This window comes from Cottoperca gobio, chromosome 7 (genome assembly GCF_900634415.1).
Source record: "Cottoperca gobio chromosome 7, fCotGob3.1, whole genome shotgun sequence".
Lineage (NCBI taxonomy): Eukaryota > Metazoa > Chordata > Actinopteri > Perciformes > Bovichtidae > Cottoperca > Cottoperca gobio.
In genome coordinates, this window is record NC_041361.1 from 19,889,686 (window position 1) to 19,912,658 (window position 22,973).

At 39.7% G+C, this 22,973-nt stretch overlaps 2 protein-coding genes across 3 annotated transcripts; both read left to right on the forward strand.

Moving 5' to 3' along the window:
- Nucleotides 1-5,621: 5,621 nt before the first annotated feature.
- On the forward strand, nucleotides 5,622-11,808 carry krt18a.1 (keratin 18a, tandem duplicate 1). Of its 2 annotated transcripts, none has more exons than XM_029435622.1 (7): nucleotides 5,622-6,150; nucleotides 8,015-8,097; nucleotides 8,481-8,637; nucleotides 9,949-10,113; nucleotides 10,559-10,684; nucleotides 10,892-11,112; nucleotides 11,253-11,808. In XM_029435622.1, the coding sequence occupies exons 1-7, from the start codon at nucleotides 5,716-5,718 to the stop codon at nucleotides 11,365-11,367; spliced, it is 1,302 nt and encodes a 433-aa protein (XP_029291482.1). In that variant the 5' UTR covers nucleotides 5,622-5,715; the 3' UTR covers nucleotides 11,368-11,808. The 2 variants fall into 2 exon arrangements, with proteins under 2 accessions (XP_029291482.1, XP_029291483.1); XM_029435623.1 differs by having other exon boundaries at nucleotides 10,892-11,167; nucleotides 11,253-11,391.
- A 1,096-nt stretch (nucleotides 11,809-12,904) lies between these two features.
- Nucleotides 12,905-15,871, forward strand: LOC115011071 (keratin, type I cytoskeletal 18-like). The gene is made up of 7 exons (XM_029436009.1): nucleotides 12,905-13,395; nucleotides 13,856-13,938; nucleotides 14,021-14,177; nucleotides 14,397-14,561; nucleotides 14,653-14,778; nucleotides 14,925-15,148; nucleotides 15,676-15,871. The coding sequence occupies exons 1-7, from the start codon at nucleotides 12,976-12,978 to the stop codon at nucleotides 15,803-15,805; spliced, it is 1,305 nt and encodes a 434-aa protein (XP_029291869.1). The 5' UTR covers nucleotides 12,905-12,975; the 3' UTR covers nucleotides 15,806-15,871.
- The last annotated feature ends 7,102 nt before the right edge of the window (nucleotides 15,872-22,973 follow it).

Sequence of the window (22,973 nt, forward strand, 5' to 3'; positions counted from 1 at the left end):
GAGCCAGACAAAGTTAAATTCACCACAATTTCACCACTTTACCCTGCCATGAGACGGGGAAATGAAAATATCCATCTATGCTCTTGCCAAAGCCACCAGACTCCATTGAAAAAAACGGTAATTTTAAATACAAATTACTTTTTTTTCAAGGTAATATGTTTTGCTGCGCTCCCCGTCCACAGCAGTACATTGCTTAGCCTCTGTGATGTTACTCCTGTCTGTTTCTCCAAACTGGGGGAGTTCCGACAGCCTTCTTTAGATAATACACTGACTATGGCTACCTCATACAACCCCACTTCAGAACATCCGCACTTTCCCTTTAAGTTCTTTATCTCAGTAAAGAAGAGTTTCAACTCATTATCAGATGATCATGAGTCAAACTCATGAGTGTATTAACTCACATTAACAACAAACACAACCCTTGTAACCAAACAGAGCACTGTCCAAACAGAAAAATAAATGAGGACTGTTCAGGTGGCTTTCAAAACTTTCACACTGACAGCATAAATACCATATATAGATGTACATATTTGACCCTTTCACCCGCCCACATTAGGCAAAAGTGAGCGCATAGCCAAGCAGAACATTTGTCACACTGCAGGTGTGAGTGTCTTGTGACTTCCCACACTCAGCGTCCATCGCAGTCAATGATATCATTACACAAAGCTGATAAGGGTGGTGGAGTAGAGTAAACGGAGGCTTAGCTTCGCCCCTCCCATGTCAAGCACTGCACACACAGGCTGGCACGCATACTGAGGTTTTTATCTGTGTTGAAGGTGCACTTCCATAATGGAAATCCCTGTATCTACAAAACAGATATTTAATTACACATAGCTTTTCTTTTCATTTTTCAAAGCATGTCCTCCAACCAGGTGTTATTTTTTTCCCCCACATGCCTGAAAGTGCTTGTTTTTATCTGCTGTTCATCAGTTTACAGAAGATGAAGCAGTGAAGACAGCTGAGAAAATGTTCACAGGAAATGAAAGTAAAAGAGAAAATGGAGAGAAAATTAAAATAGACTGCTGATTTCTTCCCAACAAACCAAACCAAAGTTTTTAAAAAGTGATTAGAGTATAGTTGCCGTTTGGTTAGCGTATAGTATGTTTATCATTTAATGTTTGACTCTCAAGATAACTTACACTTTAATGAAATTTGAAACCATCCACGGCTTGTTAATATTTACGGGAACAAACTGTGTTCTGCCCCTCGTAGGAACAGAGATTAGAGTGAAGCTGGGAGGGGATCCGTTCACTGATGACTATCAGTCTTGATATTGGGCCAGAACCTTTGAGGTAAATCCTTGGCTGCCTGCCAAAACTTGTGACAATCAGTTTCCCATCAAACATTTTAGTAGGATGTCCGCAAAAGCATTTAACCCCTTCATATTTTAAAACCTTTACAGGAATATAGAGTTTAAACTAATAGGGAGCCGATCAAGAAAGAAAGAGATCTCTGTCAGTGGAGAATTGATGTTAGTTAGTTGCAACCATTCGTATCTAATGGTACCATTTTGTACCCTTATGCAATAGAAATTCCAGTTAAGAGATTATGAAATACATCATACTTGTCATAACATGAAGGCTTTTCCCAACACTTGACCCTGTTGATTTTACTTGAAATTAAGGCTTTACTGACATCTGAAATGCAATAACAGTTAGGTCCTGTCAAGAGCAAATATTAGCAAAGAGGAAAAATGTTACTGTATTTCACACACCTGGATGAAAGGTGTTCAAGATGCTATTAGACCTAGTGGAACCAACGGCAAGTCCGTAAAGGATTTGGATTTTTTCCCTCCGAGAGTGAGAGGAGAAGATACCAATATCATATCTGTGTGAAGCGAGCTATAGTGGGAATGTGGTAAACTTTGCAATAAGCATAAACGACTCGAAGCAGGGCTGACTGTATTTTTCCAAAGTTCAAAAGTACGGCAACCAATTTAAACAGCTGTTTTCTAAAGGTATTCGATGATAACAGATTTAAGTATAGGACTCTGAAGAGACACGATGACACCATACCTGGCTACCTCACTGTAACAACATCGTCTTTACGTTTCTGTTTGTATACAGGCTCAACAAACAAGAATTAGTTATTTACTGACCTTCAGAGATGATAGGTGTATTGTTTCACATCGGAAGCTTATTATGTGCTTGTGTCATCTTCTTCTCTTACTTTTAACAAAACTATTCCTTCAAAATAATCACTTCCTGAAAAACAAAGGCTTATTGTTGGGAAAGCATGGGAAAGCACTGACACCCTCAGTAATCTCCATCATTTATTTTACACGCAAGCTTTTAACTCATCACACCTTTATCTGCTCTATACGGCTATCATCTCTGTACCTTAATCTTTGTTTTCTCTGCCGGGCGTGGCAGCCATCATGACCAGACAAAACATTGCAGTCATCACTGACACTGCTAAACAAACGAAGACCATAAAACTTGACGACCATAAAAATACCCTGTGTTACTGGTGCTGGTTTGGTCTGTATTTGGGATTACTCACTTTTGTTAAAAGAAAACTCAGGATGTCTGATGTTTATCTGTTTATTGAAAATACATCATACATTTTGTTTTGCCACTCCACCTTGATTTTTATCTCTGCTTTTCTGTCTCCCCCTTTCTGTATTTATTGCTTTTTGCCTAGATAAACACAGATATAACTAGAAAAGTGCACACAGAGTGCAGATCACCGGCAGGCTTGTCTCTCCCCTCCTAAACACAGAATAATTGAATCTCACTTGCATTCAGGATAGCGGAAAAGATAACAAAAACTGGAATTTATTTATCTCGTATCGTGCCTAACTTTAGTGGGTCATAACATATTTGGTATGGAATTAATCTGCAGATGCTCCGCATCAAAATGAGACCAGCTTTTCTATGGATGTCAGTATGTCAGACTAGGTAAGCCTTGTTTTAAGCCTAGCTGATTGCCGGAAATGCCTTTTGCTACCGAAGCAGTTGTTGAGCACTTGCGACCCCTACTGCCAGCAGTAAATGACGGTATAAAACAATCAATAACATATTTTTTTCAAAGATTGTTAATAACCGTAACCACAAGAGGTCTTTGAGCATACATTCATAAATGAGCACAAAAAATATTAGAATGACGGGTCCAGTAGTATGTGAGATTAAGTTCGGACAGACACACGCTACCAAACACAAGATCTCCTCCATGCGATAGAAACTGCCTTAGGTCCCGATCAGACGGAAAGCGTTTAAGCAGCTTGGGGCGGATTTTTGTAACTGTTTACTACGAGAAAAAAGCATTCTGCTTGCTGCTTTTGCGTTACTGAGCATCTCCTGTTGTACCGCTCTGTGCACCTCGCGTTTTTTCGCAGGAGCACCCTGAACGTCATCTGCGTTTTTTCCTATTGTTGAATGGTAAAATAGAGTGGTACTCGTGTTCATTCATTTAAACTGTACTATTAACTATTATGTAGTCTATAGTTCATGGTTTGTATTAAGCTAACGTTAGCACTCATTTGGTGTTTGCATAACAACACATACTGCAAACTCCAAAAATGCATTTTGTCTGATCGGGCATCTTCAACAAAGAAAAGGCAGTTATATCATTATTATAATACATGTTTTGAGGCAACCTCTTATAAAGGCACTTTATTGCTACGATTAGCAGGAATCCCTTTTGTTGGCCCGCTCAATGACTGTACAAGAGTTGAGTTGTTTTTTCATCAGGAGCTCTTTATGCTTTAATATCCTGCTGCATGTTCCTTCCTGGAAAACAAACAAAGAAGTTGGAGCAAGGATGAGACTGAACATGACTACAGACAAACAGAAAACCATTTGGCAGGAATTCTATTTGAGAACAAGTTAATGTTGATACAGACAATCGTGGGCGGGAAGAAATAATAAGATCTGTAAATAAGACTTAATCGTTGTTGCTTAATGGTTTGTACCCTAGAATAACAGAGCATTAAGCTCCAATGACAGACAAGCTTTTTCCACCATGTTGTATTTCTGTCCTTGACTTAAGCAGGTATAAAGTAGTTTCATAGGTACTGTGTGTGGAATGTGCTTGTGTTGATAAACCTGAAGGGGAGCTTCTGGAATACGTTTACTGGTTTAGAAAATTCATTGCTCCTATATATCTACGAAAGAGACTGTGGAATTCTTCTATTGTTTAACCATATCCTTTATGGGAGGGGGACAATCAGACACACATCCGGCTATGTAGGATAGATAATATATTGTACCGTACATGACATCTGGAGCTACCTGACACCTTATAAACCTTTAGCGGATTTTACTCTGTGTATTTGTCAAAGTTTATCAACCATCAAGGCTTTAAAAGACAAATCATGTACTTAAAATGTTTGCTGATCTATTTCCCCCAATACATGCTGTACTTTTTCAACAGTTCCAGGAAGCCATTAGTTTCCATTCATCTCTGGCCATATTTTTGTATTATACAATGAGTGGAAACCGTTAGATGCCTGTGCTAAAACATGTCAACCCCAATTATTTGTGAGAGTGGATGTTTCTTTTTAACACGATAAGTGTTTTATTCGTAATAAATCTGAAAGTGCAGATACACATTTAAATTGACATTCAAGTTGGAAGACTTCCAGACTACAGTATGCTCGTGACGCAATTAATTATTTCATCAAATGACTATCTATCTAATGATTACAGTCTCACTTCTCCAGGTGTGACACCCGCCCACACTGACTAAAGACAGTGATGAAATCATTTGAGTAAACTGAGTGAACCGATCCCGAGATGTTCTCGAGAGGTGATGATGCCGCTCAGAAATGTGACTGGCGGGGAATGTAACCTAAACAAATAACATGTTTTATTGAGTCTAATGTGGATGGCAACTTAATTTTGTTCGACTAAAACAAAAACATAAAACATCTACTCTCACAGTATAGCTTCATAGGGTGTTGAGATGTATTGGCCGTGATATTGATATCATGTGAATAATACACATATGATAATACTGTGTAAATAATCCAGGGCTTTTGTGCTTTTGTACAGTTATGGTTACAGACCTCCTCCCTACACTATTTTGAGTATTATTCATTTGCCAAAAAGAGACAAAATGGTCAATAAATAAAAGATGAATTTGACTGATAGCATTATTATTATATTTTTTAGAAAATGTTCTATGGATATCGCAATATTGTGAATTTTTTTGTCCAAAATAATTTATACCCAGGTAACAATCTGACTGCTGTTATTTTATCTTTTTATTATAAAACAATTCCCATGAAGACTAAAACTGCCAATGATGGTTGTGGCTGTTATATATTATTTATACTGTACGCTTCAGTGCCACACAACTCTATTAAAACACATAGAAGAAAAAATGTTGTTGTATATTGTTGAAATAAAGAGATAAATGATGTTCTTGGACTTAAAGTCCAAGTAATAATTAGTGTCATTCATGTCTAATAAAAAAAAGTGTTATTGTACAAAGCTATTGAAGTCCTCAGAATTTACCAATTTAGGAAGGTTGTGAAGGACAAAGGCGTACTGTGAGCAGTCTGCGGTTGAGGCTTATGGAAAAGAAGGAGGTGACTCAGGGTGAGGGGGAGTGGTCTGAGGGGCGGACCTGAGGGCCCACAAGGTTTATATAGTTTAACAGCTTTCCCTCTCCTCCTGCCTTGTGTCTGTGAGTTCACATTCTGCCTCCTCAGCCTTTGCCGCTCTCTCGTACTCAGTCTCTCTCATTGAATCTCACACTCCTCCAGCCACAATGAAAACCTCCAGGCAAAGTACATACTCTGTGCATTCCTCTACTAGCAGCAGGGCTCCTGCTACATCCGTCACCCGTACCTCTGGTGCTGTCTACAGGGCCCCCACTATCCACGGCGGGGCCGGCGGGGGACGCATCAGCATCTCCTCCAGCGTCCGCAGTGGTTTGGGATCCGGGATGGGAGTGGGCTCTGGAGCGGGGGGCTTCTCCAGTGGCATGCAGGTGAGCGGGAACAGCGGAGACATCATGGGCAATGAGAAGTTCGCCATGCAGAACCTGAACGACCGCCTGGCCAGCTACCTGGAGACAGTGAGGAACCTGGAGCAGGCCAACCAAAAGCTGGAGATTAAGATCAAGGAGGCCCTGGAGAAGAGCGGACCCGACTTCAGAGACTACAGCAAGTACCATGTTATCCTGGATGGCCTGAGGAAGAAGGTGAGGAGAGGGAATGTGCATGTGTTGATTTATTAAGTGTTGAGCTAAAGCATATGAGGGGGGAGTTGAATGGAGGGAGGTAATGTGTATAAATTTAAGATGAAAGCCATAAGATGATGATGATGTTTTGAGAAGATGTGAATCAAGATATGTGAAATGTGTACATATTGAAGGTATTTACACTTCAAATGTGTTCAAAGCAATATAGTGTGAACCCTCTGACTTAAATGAAACCCCATGAGAGTTACTGCTTGGCACATTCCCTGCTGCCACTCCGGGGGTCGAGGGCCGGACCGGAAACACGATGGTGGAGGAATGTTGGAGCATCAGGGGTCAGAGAGACAGGAAAGCAGAGCGAAACAAAAAAACAACAGTGTCCAGGGACTTTACAGGCTGTAAAGGGCCAACTTGCAGGCCCCCCACCTCATGACTTTAACTACCTTTTTCCTCTTTGTTTAGTGTAACACAAACAGTGTGTTGTTGGTTGGACAATGGGACCAAACACACAGTACAGTCATTACTAGTGTGTATACATAAAATAGAAGCTGATAAGGGAGGGAAGGAGGAAACTCACTTAATGTGAATAAGATCTTTCAAGGTGGAGCTAATTATTTCTTTATGCTCTGCATTTTATAAGTAATCAATCTGATAAGGCGATTCATTTTCACACTAACCTGATACACCCCATACAAACACATCCGGTACCAGTGCTGAAAGATTTTAGAACTCAAAGTAAAAGATATTCAACAACCAGGAATATGTGTAAATTATTTATTCCAGGTGTTGACCAACTGAATGCCAAAGACAGTAAAACGTCTAAAATAATTTCAAAACTACATTTTCCTTTTCAGCCAAAACCAAGTGCAGTTTCCAAATGGAACATACCAGTTTTTTTTTTTTTTTATGTTTACATGTCCTCATTGTGGGAAAGTGTGCATGCCCACATACAGGATGTCTTTTCTAAACTTTTTCCTCTTGGGAACCACACAGATAGCATAGACGTCAGCAAACCCTCCTTTGAAATGATGACACAAACGAAATGTGCAAAATGGGAGGCAAAGGGGAAAGAAGAACAATTTTAACGTCTTTTTCTCTTTTCATTCTTTGTTTATTTTATTAACAGCCGAGGGCCTCAGTTTATTCAAACAGCCCAGGGTCCAAAAAGCCTCATTTTTCTTTAGGCGTGATGCAAAATTCATTCAAATTAATAATGGCTCAGCCCCCATCTGAGAAAACACAGACTCTCACGTCAACACTAAAACAGCCCGACCTGGTAAAACACACACAGTCAACTACCCATGAAAATAAACACATGCACGCACGCACACACACAACCACCACCACCACAACCACCATCACCAACTTCCTCATGCAAATCACCTGCTTCGACCCTGCTGACAGGATAGATCCTGTTCCTGCAGCGACAGGACAGTTGCTACCTGGCATCCACTGATTGGCCCGTGGACTTTGTCACCCTGCCACCCATCCCAGCCCTTATCTACCGTACCGTGACTTCTAAAGCAAATACTGCAACCACCTGGTTCTTTTGAAGTGGCACGCTGGCACTGTCCCCATTTACACATCGACATTGACACTTTCTCTGTAACACTAAACCTGGGGTATAAACACCTATTATATGCATGTGTGTCAGTTCACTTTTATAAAAAAAAGGAAAGGCATTTAACAAAGTCTGAATTTTGAAATTTTCTTCGAACAAAGGACAGTTTAAATATCACTTGTTTCCTGTGTAGAATTCTCACAATATTTTAAAGGAGCTAGTGGACTCTTATTAAAGTTAGTAGTTTGACAATTTTGTCTGTGTTTGCAATCTAAATCACCTCTTTCTTTTGTCCATCTGTTCCAGGTGTTTGATGCCATCACGGACAATGCCCGCCTGGTTCTCAACATCGACAACGCTCGCCTGGCAGCTGATGACTTCAGAGTGAAGTAAGTCCCCTGTCCCACTGAGACAGGAAACACTAAGCCAGACAGCTGCGGGCACACCCTTTTAACTGCTGAATGGGTTGTAGGATGAATACATGATCTGTCTTGTAGTCATAAATCATCACCTTTGCATCATAGCCGGTGGAGATGTTTCAGTTGTGTCATAAGGTAAATGTCATAGCAAACACAGCTGGCAAATAGAGCGTAAAATACTGTATGCTGACCACGTAAACGTAAAGGAAAGATATCTTATATAAACATAGTTGGTGTAGGTGTAGGTCCATGAACTTTAGTCATTAAGTTATTCAGTTAGTGAGTCGTGATGAGGAGATTTACAAAGTGAATGCTTTGAAGTCATCCTCACTGCTCGGCCCTGTGCTTTGCAGATACGAGTCTGAGCTGGCCATTCGCCAGTCTGTGGAGGCTGACATCATCGGCCTGAGGAAGCTCATCGATGACACCAACATGAGCCGCATGAACCTGGAAAGTGAGATTGAATCCCTGAAGGAGGAGCTCATCCACCTCAAGAAGAACCATGAAAATGTGAGTATGGTGGTATTCAAAACTCAACTTTAAAAGGTTTCTGCACAATATTAAACATTCATACCACGTCTCCTACAACTAAACTGCATTCTCAATTAAGTTTCGAGGGGAATTTCTCCTTAGTTACGGTCACAGTTTTAAACACGTGGTTAATGTTGTAAGTTAAAACAAAACAAAAACTCAACAGCACTACTTGGTTGTGTTTAGTCAACAAAACGTCTTGGTTACGATAAGTAAAAGATCATGGATTGACTGAAAATAAATATGGTTGTTATGTTAGTGAAGTTACAACATAAGTTAAAATAAGTCAACGTTGACTTTTGGTTTCACACGGGACACGAACAGAGGTCTCCTGGGTGTAAATCATAAACCTAGCTAATATGCTTTGTCAGGTCTGTGTGGTTTGACTGATAGTAGTGGCAACATTACCAACAACTCCACAACTGTCCTCACACTAAACTTCAATTGGTGCACGCTAATATCACATTTTTCCAGCTGCCCATTTGAAACCTGTGGAAACAGCAGGGACAAAAAACAAAAAATTTAGAAATCTGCTAAAATTAGCAACTGATTTGGAAATGTAACATTAACTTAAGCTCTTTTGTATGTAATTAGTCAAAGGTTGTATTAATGCTGCTTCAGTGTTGACATTTTTTATTCAGCTTTCAACAAAGTCTAATGAATCCCAAACAAAAGCCACTTTTAAAAGACCTCTGGACATTATTTAAGCAAACAGCCTTTAGAGCTGAATAAATATTTGCGTATCTCTCCATAATCCCCTTCAACATCATCACCATGTGTGACGTACTGTATGCACGTTACACACAACGCCACGACTGCAGCCGACACATCCTGACAGGCTGCAGGGCGTCCTTGAATACAAGCTTGAGAAAACTTAAGTGGGAAGCGGGAGGTTTGTAAAGAAATCTAAAATATCTGTGTGGGAATTCTGTGGGGAGCCTCATCGTTAAAAATGGTTCCCATCCATATTTGGCAACAAAGAAAACACCAAAGAATTCAAATGACTATCATTTAAGTGCATAAGCCACAATGCAACCATTTGTTTACTGAAGGAATTAAGTCTTTATGGCCCCAGATAGAGGTTAAGATGCACCCCTGTATATTTACCTGACCATAACGAGATTATGGCTGGAAAGGGCTTGGAGTCAGAGCTGGGTCACGGCTAAATAAAAGATGTCTTTAGTCGTAGAATCCACAGGATCTATGCTGTGCTCTACCCACTTGAACTTTGAAGTGCACTACATTTGATATTGTGTCTATTAACTCCTCCATTCATTTGTATCTCTTTAGGAAGTTATGGAGCTCCGTAACCAGATTGCTCAGTCAGGTGTCCACGTGGATGTTGACGCTCCCAAAGGAAATGACCTGTCTCAGATCATGACAGAAATAAGGGCAAAGTACGAGAACATGGCAAAGAAGAACCAGGAAGAACTCAAAGCATGGCATGAATCTCAGGTAAGCAATTAACAAGGAACTAGAATTGTTTTCACAGGGAATTCCCCCGCCAAGGCCAATGGTGTATTCACGTGTTCCTCTGCCAAAGATTTATTTCCCAGATTTCCAACTCGGGATATGGGATGGTCCCATGTCCCATGATACATCTTTACGATTATTCTGACACCACATAAATGCAACACAAATGCGCTATCTCACAATGTTATAACAACAAAATTGAATATGGATCCGATCTAAAATGTTATGGGTTCTTCCTTGGCTCATGTTACACCCTTGCACCAAGCTTAATGAAAATCGGGCCAGTTTTTTACATAATTCTGTGGACAGAAAGAAAAACTGAGCTAAAAACATAACCTCCCTGGCTGAGATAATCATCTGCAAACTCCCTTCTAATAAACAAATTGTTTTCTTTTCTTTTATCTTTTAATGTCAATCCTTGTTTCAGATAACTGAAGTGCAGAGCGAGGTCGTCCAGAACACAGAGGCCCTGAAGGGTGCCCAGACAGAGGTGAATGACCTGCGCAGACAGGTTCAAACCATGGAGATCGACCTGGAGTCACAGAGGAGCCTGGTGAGAAGCACAGTCAGCACACACTTCATTTACCCCAACACACGCTGCAATGGCTAACTCAGCACTCTCACTTCAAGTCTCTCGCACTGACTTTGTTGATACAAGCTTTACACTCTAGTGACCCCTCGCTATGGAGCTGTCATCAGCAAGTTGGGTTCACTGTAAAAGAAATTAACCCGTTCTTTTTTTCTTCCTTCGTGCTCACAGAAAGGGTCTCTGGAGGGCACATTGAGGGACACAGAGATGCGTTACAACATAGAGATGGAGTCTCTCAACACCATCCTACTGGGTCTGGAGGCCGAGCTCACACAGCTGCGTAACAACATCCAGCAGCAGACACAGGAGTACGAGGCCCTGCTCAACATGAAGATGAAGCTGGAGGCAGAGATCGCTACATACAGACGCCTGCTGGATGGGGAAGACTTCACGTGCGTAGATAAATGATTCTATAATGACAGAAAATCCTATGTCACATTTTAATTTGTAAGTAACCTGCAGAGGTAAAGCTCCCCAAATCTGTCAATAGAAACTATTTTAACATTAATCTGTTCTTGATATTTCCGTTCAGTCTCCAGGATGCACTGGAAGACCAGAAAACAGTGAAGACCAAAGTGATGACTGTCACACAGACCCTGGTGGACGGGAAGGTGGTTTCCTCCAGCACAGAAACCAAGAACCTTTGAATACCAGAAGCAACCACCTGACACTCCCAACAATCACCACCACTGCTTCACAACACTAACATATTATTGGCCAAAATGTATCTCCTTTCGTCTTACAGCACTAACCATTAGAGTTGCGTTAGACGCTGAAATTAGTTTGACTTTCTGGGTATACAGCTGTTCCACGGGCCGATGAAATAAAAACTGGATCAGAGGGAAACTAAATCATCTTTTATTTATTTCATCATGATTTATTTATGTGTTTGTGTGTGGACCTGCAGAAGTTCAAAATTGGAGACAAAACTAATTGAAGACATTGAATATTTCAAAGTTATGAAAATGTCCAAATAAATGCAAAACATTTTTTGTATGTCGTCATCTTTGGTTTTCTTTCTGTCCAGTTAAGGCTGTTGTTGCGCTGTCATTTTCAGATATTTCAATAAAGTCCATTTGAGAAATTTATTTTGGTGTGAAAATGGTGTTTTGTATGAAACTAAAAATAATACGTCATATATCAGATTATATTATCATGTCATTAACATGACAGAGGAGGAATAAGTGAAGAATATTACGACATCCCATAGTGACTAGAGAAATAATAACCTCTTTCACTCCCAAAAGCATGAATTCTTGAGAAGAATAAAATGTATGACACACTGTTCTGGCTGTTGGCTGGATAACACTTAACCCTATGATTAACTAAGGCCTCACAGTTCATGTATGGTGACCATTAGATCCTTCATTCTTAATCCATTGGCAACTTTAGATGGCAGTCTTCTTCCTCTCCACTTTTGAAGATGTACTGCTACCTTTACAATCCCTGTACAGAGCGAAAAACTTCATAGGGTACCTTACTGTTTACTTCAGACCAATTTTAACACGCCTGTTTAAGAACAAAGCCCCCTCATTCATTTCAATGAGATCACACATCATAACATTGGCAACGTGTGTAGACCGACCACATAATGTGCAAGTGTACATTCCTGATAAATTATTTTGTAACCTGAATAGGGTAATTCTACTGCTTAGTACAATCGTAGAAATGAAGGATAAAATGATTGTGGCTGTGAAATTGTAATGAATGTGTATACATATATATATATATATATATATATATATATATATATATATATATATATATATATATATACATATATATATATATATATACATATATATATATATATATATATACATATATACATATATATATATATACATACATATATATAATCAGTAGAAATTCATGTTTATCATTTCGTAGGCCCTTTAATTGTTAGTTTTAATCTCTAAAGATAAATATTGAACATGGCTTATGTTGTAAAATGTTGTTGATATCATAGTTACCATAGATACAGCTCGTTTACTACTGACTATCCTTATGTCAGCATGTCTTTTTGCCTTGGATTAATTAGTTCACAGTGGATGTTTGTTAGTCAAAGTCTAAGCAAAAAGGCTAAAGGGTAAAACTGTAATATAGATAGGAAAGGAGTGGCATGAAGAAATATTGCCTTTTGACTGATATATAAGACCTGAGGACTCGCCTCCGTCCTCCACTTTCAGCTGCCAAGCCCCTCTGTGCCATGACACACTGCTTCTTCCTCTAATTGATCAACACTTCTTTTAGCAATGGAACCTTTGATTAAACGCCAGAGTTCTCAAATTCTTGGTGGCTATTCGACACACATCCACAGACCTGTACAGATGGACAGGGCCTATGCCCACAGTGTCAGCGGAGGGGCAGGGGGCCATGGGATCAAGATCTCCACGGCCTATGGCACACGGGTTGGCAGCAGCTTCGGGGGTGGGTATGACTACCAATCCGTGTCCTCTGGGTCGAATTCTGGAACCCTGTCCATCACGAACGAGAAGGTAACCATGCAACACCTGAACGACCGCCTGGCTAACTACCTGGAGACGGTGAGGAATCTGGAGAAGGCCAACAGTGTTCTGGAAATCAAGATCAGAGAGACCCTCGAGAAGAGAGGCCCCTCTGAGGGGAAGGACTTCAGCAAGTACAATGCCATCATCTTTGAGCTGAGGGCCAAGGTGAGTCTATCAGTAAATCTGTAGCTATGAAAAACTAATGTTCAAAAATGTCTGTTGAATTGTAGTTTTTTATAGAACTCTTCATGCAAAAGGTTTTATTGACCAAGATCTTAAGCCTCTGTCCACTTTCCTAATCTTGAAAACATTACATAATGTTGGGGCAAAAGTCATTCCAGGCTGAATCACTCATTTTTATTATCGTACCTTCTGCTCTTCAGAGCTATTATGGACTCTCTAACTGACTCACATTCTCACTCTTATCTTCACCTCCATGAGAGATAACCTGCTTTGTTCTTTTATGACTTACAGCGTGTTAACAAAGGCATCTGCACGATATATCAAAGTGAAAATTACAGTCTGCAGTCCATCAAATTGGCTGTGGGAGAATAGAAAACACCAAGTGCCCCTGAGAATATGCCGTTTGTTACTATTCGACACTGAAAATGTTAATTTATTGCAGATTCTTGGCATGATCAAGGGCAACGCACATCTTGCTATCTCTCTTGACAATGCAAGTCTGGCTTCAGACGACTTCAGAGTCAAGTGAGTGATCATCTCTGTAAAGAAAATTAAACTGGCTCTCCATCAAGTGTCAACATATCTGATGTAAAGTATGTTTGGTTAGGATGGAATATGAAATGTCCATGCGTCAGGCGGTGGAGGCTGACGTGGCCAGACTGAAGAAGCTTCTGGATGACACCAACGTAATTCGCCTGCACCTGGAAACCGACATAGAGTCTCTGAAGGAAGAGTTGATCAGCCTAAGGAAGAACCATGAGATGGTAAGGGACACTTGTCAGAAATTATTAGTATGATGACAACTGCCTTTGGCCTAATCCAACTAAACAAAGAGAAAAACAAACTGTATAATCCCAATACTACTGTAAGCAGGAGTGTCAATACTCACCATTATGGCAAGAAGTTTTTCTCTTAACCTTTTTGCACACGATAACCCCCACTAACCTCAGGAAATCACTCCCCAACTATCTCCCCCTCAACAGGATGTTGCTGAGTTGCGTGCCCAGATCACCCAGGTTGGCGTCCATGTGGATGTTGACGCTCCTAAAGGACAGGACCTGGCCAGGGTCATGGAGGAGATGAGGGCTAAGTATGAGAAGATAGCACTGAAGAACCAGGAGGAGCTCAAAGTATGGCACGAATCTCAGGTAATTCGTCAATGTCAATATTCGTTGTAGACTAGCTGTGTTTGTTAAGCACATTTTCTGTCTACTATATGCATTTGTTTTGTGTAACCAGATCACAGAGGTGCAGGTCCAAGTGACTGAGAGCTCAACAGCTCTGAAGGAAACCACGACTATGATGTCTGAGCTTAGGAGGAGGTATCAGGGACTGGACATTGAAATGCAGTCTGCACTTAGTCTGGTAAGAACATGTGTGCTTGTTTACATAATTATCATACAGACATGACTGGTATCAATCTTTTCATCAAACTCTCGGCAAGAAAGCCAAGAAATGTGTTCTCTACTGCATCATTGAAATGCGGAATCAAGCTTTTCACCGCTTCACAGAAAGCTTCCCTGGAAGCCACCCTGCGTGACATCGAAATGCGTTACAACATGGAGGTGGAGAAGTACAACACGATCATCCTGAGGCTACAGGAGGAGCTCACTAAGATCCGCACCGACATCCAACACAGCACAAGAGAGTACGAGCACCTGCTCAATATCAAGGTCAAACTGGAGGTCGAGATCGCTGAGTACAGGAGGCTACTGGACGGCGAGGCACACTTTATGTGAGTATGAGGAGAGGGGGCGAAAGGTTTGGGTGGAACTGTTAAAACTGCTTTTTCATACATTTGCTGAAAGCCAAACATTCAATGCTGTACATTGTGAGGCTGACGGATATTACAGCAAAGTTAATTTCAGGGAAGTTTTAGCAAATTTGATTAAAATCAGCTTCATGCAAACATGAAGCGACGTTGATATGAAAAGTAAAAGCAGTCCATCTGCCTCATACAATACTCCCATCACTTTCATGTACTGCTACATTTCAGCATGTGGATACCAGATAACTTTAAGAGAAAATACATATTTGATACCCGAATAGTGACATTTCCAGTGTATACTCAACTTATTATTTATTATTATAACACCTTTCATACAATCATGAGGTCAAAACAAAAAATAGACAACAATAAATAGAAGTTTGCAAGACAAAAAATTACAACAATGAAATTTTAAATAATTGAATAATAGGACTCAATTTAGTTAAACAAAAAACAACTTTGTATTAATTCAACTCTTTTGTTAATTTTTCCAGTCTAGAGGATGCAGTTGATTCGAGGATGGTCCAGACCAAAGTGGTGACAGTCACTCAGACTCTGGTGGATGGCAAAGTGGTGTCAGAGAGCAAGGCTGTCAAATCCAGTGAAAAGTTGGCTAACAATTAAAACTGTGGGGAGGCAGGGAAACCCTTGGTAACAAAAATAAAATGAACAATAAAAAGTGTATCATTATGTGTGTGTGTGTGTGTGTGTGACTGTTTTTTATCTTTGTGATAAGAAGCAAAACAATCACTACAATCACAGTCATACATTATTAGAAATATTATTTTATATTCATTATTTATGGTTTATAGTAATGCTTATTCGCTTACTTGTCGAGCGTTAGGTGCGAATATTGATATCTCATATCTGTCTGTTATGAAGCTACAGTTAGCTTAGCTTAGCATAATTACTGGAAACAGAGCTACTCTTGCACTAGCTAGCTAGCTTGGTTAGCAAGATGCATCCGTAATTAACATAAACCGTGATATTAATTTGGATGCTAATTTTGGCCAGGCAAAAACATGCTTCAAACTAAATGTACTGACCTGTAAAAAATTAACAGCCGACTCATTTTAGTGAACAATGCCTTGGTAGCGATGCAGTGGTAGCGTCTTGTAAATTACGAGGTAGCCACGCCCTAAAACATACTCTGCTTTATAGTCTATTTTATCCCAAATTGGACCATAATTTACTAAATGAACATCATGCTGTATTGAAGAAAACTTGTCACTAGCGAATGAGATCTTGAAAGCATTAGGAAAATGTTTACTGAGGTAATAAATCAAGTGAGAAGTCAGGTAATTTCCACGTAGACTTCTATAAAATCTGACTTCTTTTTTTAACCTGTGGAGTCTCCCCCTTGCTGGCCATCAGAAAGAATGCAGGTTAAAGGCACTCCTTGAACTCGGATTTCAATTGCTGACAGAAAACTTTTAGAATCTGTTAATGTAACACAGAAATGTAATGTAATGTAATGTTAATGTAACACAGAAATATAAATGCTGAAAATGATTATATATCGTTCTACAATTTTAGCTTTAAACACGTAAGTCAACTTTCCTGTTATACATAGTTCTACAATTTGGCTGTCTGGCCTCCTGCCATCATCCCATCAACACACCCAAGTCTGCTGTCTGTCCGGGAATTTCTTCCAGCTTCCGAGAAATTCACATTCTGACCTGCAGTTCTTTCGCCTCTATTCCCATGCCATGTCCAAGCAAATCTGTGCCTCTGCTTTCTATTTATTTACATTCACCTTAGTCAGTCTAATTCCTGTGTGCTCTTTGATACACACTGACCTCTTTTGGTCTCAGTTGAATCACTGCAAAGCTTTATGTTAACAGGCCATTCATATGTTGTTAATAGAGATGTGGGGAGCAACAGATTTAGGTAATTGTCAGGGACATTTTTGGATGATTATACAGCTTGAACTCAACCTTTACCAATCAATCCACTATTCATCATTACAATGGCATGGAACTATTTAATTGCAACATTCCACAGACAGCACCATTAATCATTCTGCCAGAATCAAATCAAGACTGGTTTCACAAACTGCATCTGACAACAAGTAATAGTTTCCAGTTTCCAGTGCAATTTCACTTGCCCTACGGCTGTTATTGTGTAAAGTTGATTGCTGCAATTCTATTGGAATACATTGAATTATCAGTTCTCATGGGGACCATAGATTTGATGCGGTATGACCGTACTCTACCACCTAATTGGCACAGTAGGCCATGTCATCCTCTATTGGTAAGTTGCATCTCTGCAGGGAGGTTCCAAATTGTTCCAGTCAGGTGATGTAATATCAGGGTGGGTGGGTCAAACAAACACAGGACTTTCACCCAGGAGACGTGTCACATGTAAAAAACAAAAGTCAACATTGGACTTCTTTTAACATAAGTTAACTTATGTCAAATACTTAACTTACAAAACAAACATTCTTATTTTAACCCAAACTATGATCCTTTTCTAACCAACCAGTTAACCAACGTTAATCCCATGTTTAAAACTGCAACCGTTTCACAATGTGGGTAGGTCTAGTTAGCCCTGTCTGAAGCATTATAAGGGTAGTGATAACAACTGATAACAGCCATTTAATGGGCTAATAGAAGTCCAAATCTGTGGTTTTATAATTTTAAAAATACTTGTGGAAAGTCTGTAAAAAACATGTATTGAATACTGTAATTATTTCTCTACACTGTAAAAGATGGGGGATAAGGTGAGTCCCACAGTCCTCGTTCTGTCTAAAAATGTTCATGGAACATTATCAGTAAAAAGGTCTCACCAAAAGACAAAACATTTTTTTATTAAACTGATCCCTATTCTCCAATTAAAAAGGACAGTAATCTTATAATCTGTAAGGGCGGTGACATGTGATTCTGAAAGTGCCGCCCGTGTGTTTGTCCCTGAGTGTGTGCAGCCAAGTCTCAGATAAATGTTGCAAACATCTGACATGTTAAAGATGAACTCCATATACCAAGTGTTGCAAGCGCATTGCCTCACCCGGAGTGTAGAAATTCACGAACCACCTCGTTTTTCACTTGACAGTTATAAAGATCCTTTTATTTATTGTTAACAAGAAAGGCCTGTTAAGGTTTATCAGCAGCTATTATGAGTTAAGATAAACAGTTTGAGCAGGGCCGTAGGATTTCATTCAGAATCTTCTCTAAGCCGTGCATGAGTCACGCAAGGCAGGTTAGAGGCCACTGTTTCATCTCTTTTCCCTTTCCCCTAGTAAAACATTAAAGAGACTTAACAGAGATAAACCATGAATCATCTCCTACTCTCTCTGTCACACGTAAACACACATTCTTGATATTTCCCTCTACCCCACACATCTGTTGGGTGTGTCGGGTGTGAGCCAATCATCTAGTGCTCCCTACTCGCTGGGCCTCCTCCCAGTGGGAGCAAAAGAGGGGGAGAAGTGAGGGATCAGGGGTTGACGGTGAAGGGTGTGGTGTGTGTGCAGGCCAAGTTGGGGAGATGTGAGGACAGCGAGACTGAAGGGCGGGATAAAGTAATCAGAGAGAAATGGAAGCAGTCACACGAGCAAGGAAGTACACTGGTGGAAAAAACAAATAATTCATTAAAGCTGTAGATCTACTCTAATTGGCAGAATAAACACTCTATGCTAGACACATAACAGACTGCCCACAGGAAGTGTTCATAATCAAAAGCTGCATTCAAAATCTAAACAGTGGCGAGTAAATGCTTCTGTTCAATGACATCCTGACTCACCAGATCTTTGGCCCCTCACAACATCCCACACATGACAGACTAGCACACAAACTAATGTCACCTTAAATTACTTCTGGGAACAGACTCTTCTTTTAAACATTTACTGGAAGTCCCGCCACTATTTGGAGCTGCCAATGTGCTCAAAGCTCGAGGGCAAGGGGAGAGGTGACAGAAAGAAGGTGCACGGGAGGGTGGGAAAAAAAGAAATTCAAAGAGAGTGATAGATGAAGAGTGTGGGAGAGCAGAGATGTGGAGGAGGCAGAGAAGGAGGAGGCGCAGAGGGCAGATTAAATAAGAACAGAACTGGGCAGTGTGCCACCATCCAGCCACCATTTCTCTCTCCCACATTTCATTTTCCAGTCCTGTACCGAGGGGAGAGAGTGAGAGCTGGAAATCCCAAACTGCAGCTCAATTGGCTGAACTTGTTGAGTGACTCATTCGTCTGGTTTCCGTGGAAACCCACCAAAGGAACTTGGTGACCAGAAAGTCGCAAGCTGTACACCCGAAGGAGTAGGATGATTACGGCCTATGCTCTGCTAAAAATACAGCGGTGGGGATAAATCCAGCCTGAAACAACTCTTGCAGAAAAATGTTCCAAAGCTGAGTTCATCGAGTTTAAAGCATCAAACTTTGCCCAAGATGAAGGAAATACTTCATCTCCTCTTTTACCTTTCAGACTGCTGACAATTATTTTTTCATTCAATCAAGGACGGAGTGGAAAAGATGAGGGGAACGTGATCTATTTGGGTTAAAAGGGCATTTTTCATTTCAAACTTAAACCATGACGAGCTCCGCTTGGACACATGCGCCGCGTTACCCTCTACGCGTGATAACATAGGACGTCAAGCATAACTTAGATAGCACTACAGTCAAACCACAATTCAAGTTAATGTCAAGAAATTGTGTGGCATGTTGGCAGAATGTTCTCAGAAAAAATCGAAACTAAAGTTGTGAAGCTACTTATTTGCACTGAACTGGAAACGATGATGTTTTAAAATATACACAAGACTAACAAGGTTGTAGAGAATGTGCATCATAGTGGACTTACATAGTAAAGCTATAATTACATATCTCCAGTATAATAGGTTGTGAAACTGCCAGGCTGAAAATGAGTCCCACTACAGCCCTGATTCACGTTTTCTAAAGCAATTTCATTAACCTTGACATTTTTTCAATGAGTAACTAACACACATTCCAGAGTCAAGGGTAAATGATTAAAACGACAAGTGGGACTGTGCTGATCTGGTCTGCAGTAAATGATAGCAACATTTAGAGCATAGGTCTTCAACAGGCGGTCCACGACCCCCAGGAGGTCTGCTGAGGTACTGCAGGGGGGGTTGCGAAATTGTTTGTAGATAAAGCATTGTTTTGGTTTTTTTGCATTGCGCATTCACATATTCACATATGCTACGTTACATTTTCATGGTTTAACAATTTCATAATAATGTGTACAAAAGACAAAAAGGACAACGGAACTTCAAATAGATTTGTAAACTATACATTTATTTTTTTATATTAATGACTGTGTTTGTATGCACACTAATATTCCACTATTATTCAAAATATGACAATATTCAGAATTTCATACGGGTCAAGTAAATAGCATATGTAGAATTATTCCAAATGCAGGATTTTTTCCGATTAATATTTTTTAATGCAGCATACAATAGATATTTCATATTTCAACAAAATGAAGAATAAGAACACTTTTACAATTGGAAGGTTTACAATCAGCCATGTAGAATTTTAGCAGTAGTAGGAATTGTAGACCACTTAAAGACCGCAGGCCCTGCTCGACCCAAACTTTTCTCTCACATACGATCCCGTCCACAAGATGGGCCACCCTCCATAGTTTTGTTACAGAACGTACCCTCCTGCATTTTCACACATTATAAACTCTTATAAATGTTGATAACATCAGAGTGTGAAATGCTACAAGCGTCGCTAACAGCTAAGTCAGAGGTTTGTCATGCTGCCAGCACTCCCTGACTTTACCCAGTTAAAATACCTCAGCCGTTTACGAGTTATTGTACAGTTCAGTAATTGGCTTTATATTTAGGCTCAGATGTTGGCCCAACATATTTTAACACCATGCAAAATGCTGTCCACAAAGGTTTTAACAAATTAATGAAGGCAAGATTTACAGTACTTACAACAACAACATGTACTTTGTGTATATAATTCTACATTGGGAAGTATTCATGTCTTTAGTGAATGGTGAGATTTGGAGCCGAGATTGAAGCAAAATGCTCAATTTAAAACTTGGCAAGAAGTACACACTGAAGGACCACAATGAGTCCTTGACTTTATTACCGATTTGCACTCATGATTTTCCAACAATTTAGCATTGTATTCCATAGAGTTAGGACTCTTTTAAAAAGAAGAATGGTTAAAGTGAAAAAGGAAAAGTAGAAAAAAACTCATTTAAAATCCCAGTGACATTTGTGATAAGGCAAATTACTTTCAAACCAGCGTTACTCAACTGTATATGTTTTTTTTTTTACTCCATATGTTTAATTAAACATATCATTGTTTATTCAATATCGATGTATTTAGCTGCATTGAATGAACACTATTTCCCTGACTTAAGGAAGAGTGTTGTTAAACTATATGGATATGGAAGAAGTAACAATGACAAAAATACCAGCACCAGCTAAATGTTCATATGAGTGATAGGTTTTTACAAGCTAACAAAATCACAAGTGACACATTTTTCATTTATAGCCTAATGTGTAGGCGGAGCTAATGCAACAGACTCACTTGTGTGTGAAGCAGCGTATTGCTTTTTCTGGTCTCTGCTAGCGTTGCGAGTCATCTCTCTTTTCTGTGTTTGCTCAGCCACAGTTATAAACCATAACTGAAGCAAACACAGAAAAGAGGGATGACTACAGGCCATAAACGATAAACTGACTGACCCCACACAGGCCATTGTACTGTTTGTATCTCTGGGAGGTAAGATCCAAACACACACCTGCATTACTGCTTACCACCATAGGTGGTGCCAAAGTAAAGAAAACGGAGATGTTCGAGATTGTAACTTTAACTTTGTTATAATTATGTTATACCATGAAAAATATCTAAATATGTAACGAATGTTGTTGAATTTTGAATGTTGTTCACTAAGCGAAACAAGGATGACATATAATAAAAAGTCAAAATAGGCCTATGTTTGTTGGGTAATATATTTGATTGTTTATGTATTTTTGTTGTGGTTTGTCCCTGGCTTTGTGACAGTTAGATTAGATTATAATTTATTGAGCAAATAAAATCACCACCCTTTTGTAACATTCTTGGAGTACATTTTGTTGATACAAAACATTTGTGTGTGAATCTAGCTGGGCCCTCTCTCACAGCCTCTCTCAAAAAAATATTAATTAGGCTATAAAAAAAAAAGCCAACTCAAGACCATAAAAAGTTTGGGTAAAGAAATTCATTAATTAAAATCACTATTGGATTTTAAAGTTTTGTTTTCATTACAGCCAATGCAAACTACACAGAGACCCCTTTGTTTCCTTATTAATTCTCTTTATCTAACCCCAGTTAATCCACTTGCTGCAGGATGCTGTTCGAGAGGGAGCTCTAATTATAGAGATTGTTTGGGAGATTTTTTTGATAGTAGGAATTCCATCACAGGAAGGGAGAGTCCACATTTAAAAAGCTGAAAAGGTTGGAATGACCCTCTGTCATTCCAGCATGCCCCCAAATACATATATGCAGTTCAAAGACACACACAGGCATACCTGCATGCTTCATTATCCTTCCCATTGCCAGGACACAAAAGACATATACATACACATAATCTTGTCAAAGCTGTGGCTTGTTTCCTCATGTGAAATCTAAATCTAAGTAAATGAGGCAGAGTGAGAATTAGGAACACAAAGGGTGTGACTTTGGAAACTAAACTATGGAGGCTCCTCTTTAATGGTTAGTAGTAAAACCAGGAGGATTTAAGAGGGGAGGAAGGTTTCCCACATAATAACTGAAAAGTACATTTGTTTTTTACACACCCAACAGGCTCCGTAGGAATTTGTTAATGTGTTGCCCAATTCTG